The sequence below is a fragment of the Macadamia integrifolia genome, chromosome 1 (assembly GCF_013358625.1).
Source record: "Macadamia integrifolia cultivar HAES 741 chromosome 1, SCU_Mint_v3, whole genome shotgun sequence".
Lineage (NCBI taxonomy): Eukaryota > Viridiplantae > Streptophyta > Magnoliopsida > Proteales > Proteaceae > Macadamia > Macadamia integrifolia.
In genome coordinates, this window is record NC_056557.1 from 5745100 (window position 1) to 5748167 (window position 3068).

Sequence of the window (3068 nt, forward strand, 5' to 3'; positions counted from 1 at the left end):
AAAAAAAAAATCCTTTCCACAGAACTCCTGTACTAAAGGAGGGAAAAAAGAAAAGAAAAAGAAGAAGATAAAACAATTAATCTAATTGAGAAGGCACTCAACCTTCTTATCTAAAACCTCTGAACAGATTGTCCCCATCATTTGGTAGAAGGACGTGAGATCAGACAACTGCTCTATTGTCATCTTCCCCATTACACTCCTGGCTAGCTTCTCCCTCTCCTCACTCAACTTCAATCTCTCTAGATACAGATGAGCATTCCTAACCGTTGCACCCATCTGTTTCAACCTCTTCTCTTGTTGTGTGCTCAGAGCCTTATTCGACTGAAAACAGCAACATTAACCAAACAAATGTCAAGCAATTAAGAAATAGAGATAGATAGAGAGAGAGAGACAGAAAGAGAGAGAGTGTATGATGATCCTATATATACCTGTAGGAATTCAGCTCCAGCTTCAAGGTCACACTTATGATCTGAAGGCATCTCACGCCCTGCAATGTACATCTCTTTGGCAATCGAGAAACTTCGAACTATAATGCTTCTTTTCTTTTCCATCTCTTTGTCAAGCTTCAGACCTTTTGTTAAACTTATTGAGCTATTCAGTTTCTTCTGGTAAGCAATTACTGCCCTCACAAATTCCTGCAAAATCAATTAACATCACAAAACCCCATCAAATACTGTTCCTGTAAACTGCAGAAGACACCATTAATGAAAGTGTCTTACCTGATATGCTGATGGGCAACCAGGATAATCGAATTCATCTGACTCAGGATGCCTCATACGCTCTAGATGGAATTGGAGTCCCATTATGAACTTCCCATCATGAGGATTATACGCATCAGGATCATAAAACCCTTCAACTAAACCATCTGGAGAAAAAGCCATCGGAACAAACCTCTGGGCTAATCTCTTGATACCTTGATGATGGTAGCTATTAACCTGAATCTCCATCTTCCCTTCCTCCAGAGAATCTTTGAACCAGTCATGCAATGGGGTATTTTCCACCACATTCACCTTATGACGATGCCCATCGTAGTTGTCATAATCAATGTGAACGACTCTCTGTCCTGAAAGATATTTGGAGAGTTCTTTCTCAATGTCTTGATAAAGGGAACCCCCACAAGCAACATTAAGGATTTGTGAACCCCTACAGATTCCCAAGTAAGGTATGTTTCTTTCAAGGCAGAGCTTTGCGAGTCTCAATTCTATTGTGTCTTTTTCTCGATCAATTGATGTGTCGCTCACATGCAAGCTCCTAATCTCTTCTAATTCTTCTGGTGAAAGCCCAGAAATCTCGGCATCGTAGAGTGAAGGATCGATGTCTTCACCCTCACAGAGTAGAACTCCATGGATTGGCTCAAAGCTGTCAAGTAAGGTATGAACTCCGGCGACCCTGGGAACAATTACTGGCACCGCTCCATAACTGACGATGAGATCAAGATGATATTCACCTAATCAAAAGACCCAAAATTTTTAAGGAACGAAATCAATCAAAAAAAAAAAAAAAAAAAAAGGAGGAAATTATTAAGAATTGACACGAACCCACAAAATCAACGAACTTGTTCTTGCGAACACTTCGTCGGGAGACGATGAGTACCCTTGGAAGTATGGAGGAGAGGTCGGAAGCCATTGCCAATCTCTGATTTTGTGTATTACACACAGAGACACAGAGAGAGGCTATCCTTTTATATGTAAATACTACTAATGCTAGGCTGTGCTTACTATATGTGACTGCTTAACACAAAATCTTATCAAGATCTCCATAAATACTGGGTTGCCTTTCTTTTCTGTTCTCATCTTCTTCGTTTATGCTTTTAACGGTTGTGTTGGCCTTCTGCCTCCCTCTGGTGTCTTCTCTCTCTCTCTCTCTCTCTCTAAGGTAGTTTTTTATGGCATATCAATCTGTGCGTGAGTCCCGTATGACTAGGCCCCAGGCTCAATCTAGTACAGGTGCACGACGGCCTTGGCGCCGCGTATTCTCAACTTCTCCACGGGGCTTGAGAATTGGAGAGTATTTGGACTTGGAGTGGGAGCAGTGATGATCTAATCCTATTACAATTATAAGTCTGTAATTAAGGTAGTTAATTACTGTTTTGGTGCATTCCAGTTTTGTATTTCCAAGGAAGTTGTTCTTATCAGACTAGTCAAACGCAAACCTGACTATGTGCTGGCGTGGACATGCCAATTAAATCTTCTCTTTTTCATATTCGATTGGGGTGTAAGAGACTCCTTCTCTTTAAGGAGTCTAACTCGAAGAAAAAGGAGGAGGGCCCGTATGTAATTTCGGGCCTTGAAAAGGGTATTATAAAAAAAAAAATACTGAAATACGAAGATATATAAGACATTTTCTGGGGAGACTGCCATAATAATTTTGGTGTTAACAGAGGTATTCGCATGTAATTTCGAATTTCAACTGACAATGTGCAAATCTTTAACATTATCATAACCATCTAAAAGAACACTGGGTGACTAATGAGATGACACGTATAAGCATTAATAGGGATGGATTTTCTATATTTCACAAGGGTTGTGGAGTCATTTCACTGCCCTCTATACTTGGACGTGGGGACAACCCTATGTGTACATGGGCATGTGTACATGGGCCAATGAGGTGATGCACATGGTCATTACAAGGGGTGGTTTTTTATATTCCTTCCATACTAGTGTATTGGGAACCCTACCCCATTTATTGAGAAAAAAACACTCCTTGATCGCAAGTCCCTGTGCCCAGATAGGGACTAATGAGGTGACATACATGAGCATTAAAGGGGGTGGATTTTTTGTAATTCACAAGGGTGGGACATTATTTCACTGTCCTCTATATCTGGATGTAGGGACGACCTTGCATCAACACAAGGGCCACTGAAGAGACTCACATGGGCATCACAAGGGGTGGATTTTTGTATTACACAAGGATGTGGGTGTCGTTTCGCCATCCTCTGTGTTTGAATATAACCATATAAGAGCACACAAGTGCGCAACCAGGGAGCGTTCTTTCCCCCAATACCCACCCCACCCCACCCCACCCCACCCCACCCCAATTTATTTATACCAATAAAAATCCTTTTTTTT

General features: G+C 41.2%; 1 protein-coding gene across 1 annotated transcript; it reads right to left on the reverse strand.

Moving 5' to 3' along the window:
* Positions 1–17: 17 nt before the first annotated feature.
* Positions 18–2046, reverse strand: LOC122082536 (putative glutamine amidotransferase GAT1_2.1). Its single transcript, XM_042650172.1, has 4 exons — positions 1539–2046; positions 720–1447; positions 429–635; positions 18–321 (listed from the first exon to the last, which is right to left on the reverse strand). Exons 1-4 carry the CDS (start codon positions 1624–1626, stop codon positions 82–84), a joined length of 1263 nt encoding a protein of 420 aa, XP_042506106.1. The 5' UTR covers positions 1627–2046; the 3' UTR covers positions 18–81.
* Positions 2047–3068: the final 1022 nt, after the last annotated feature.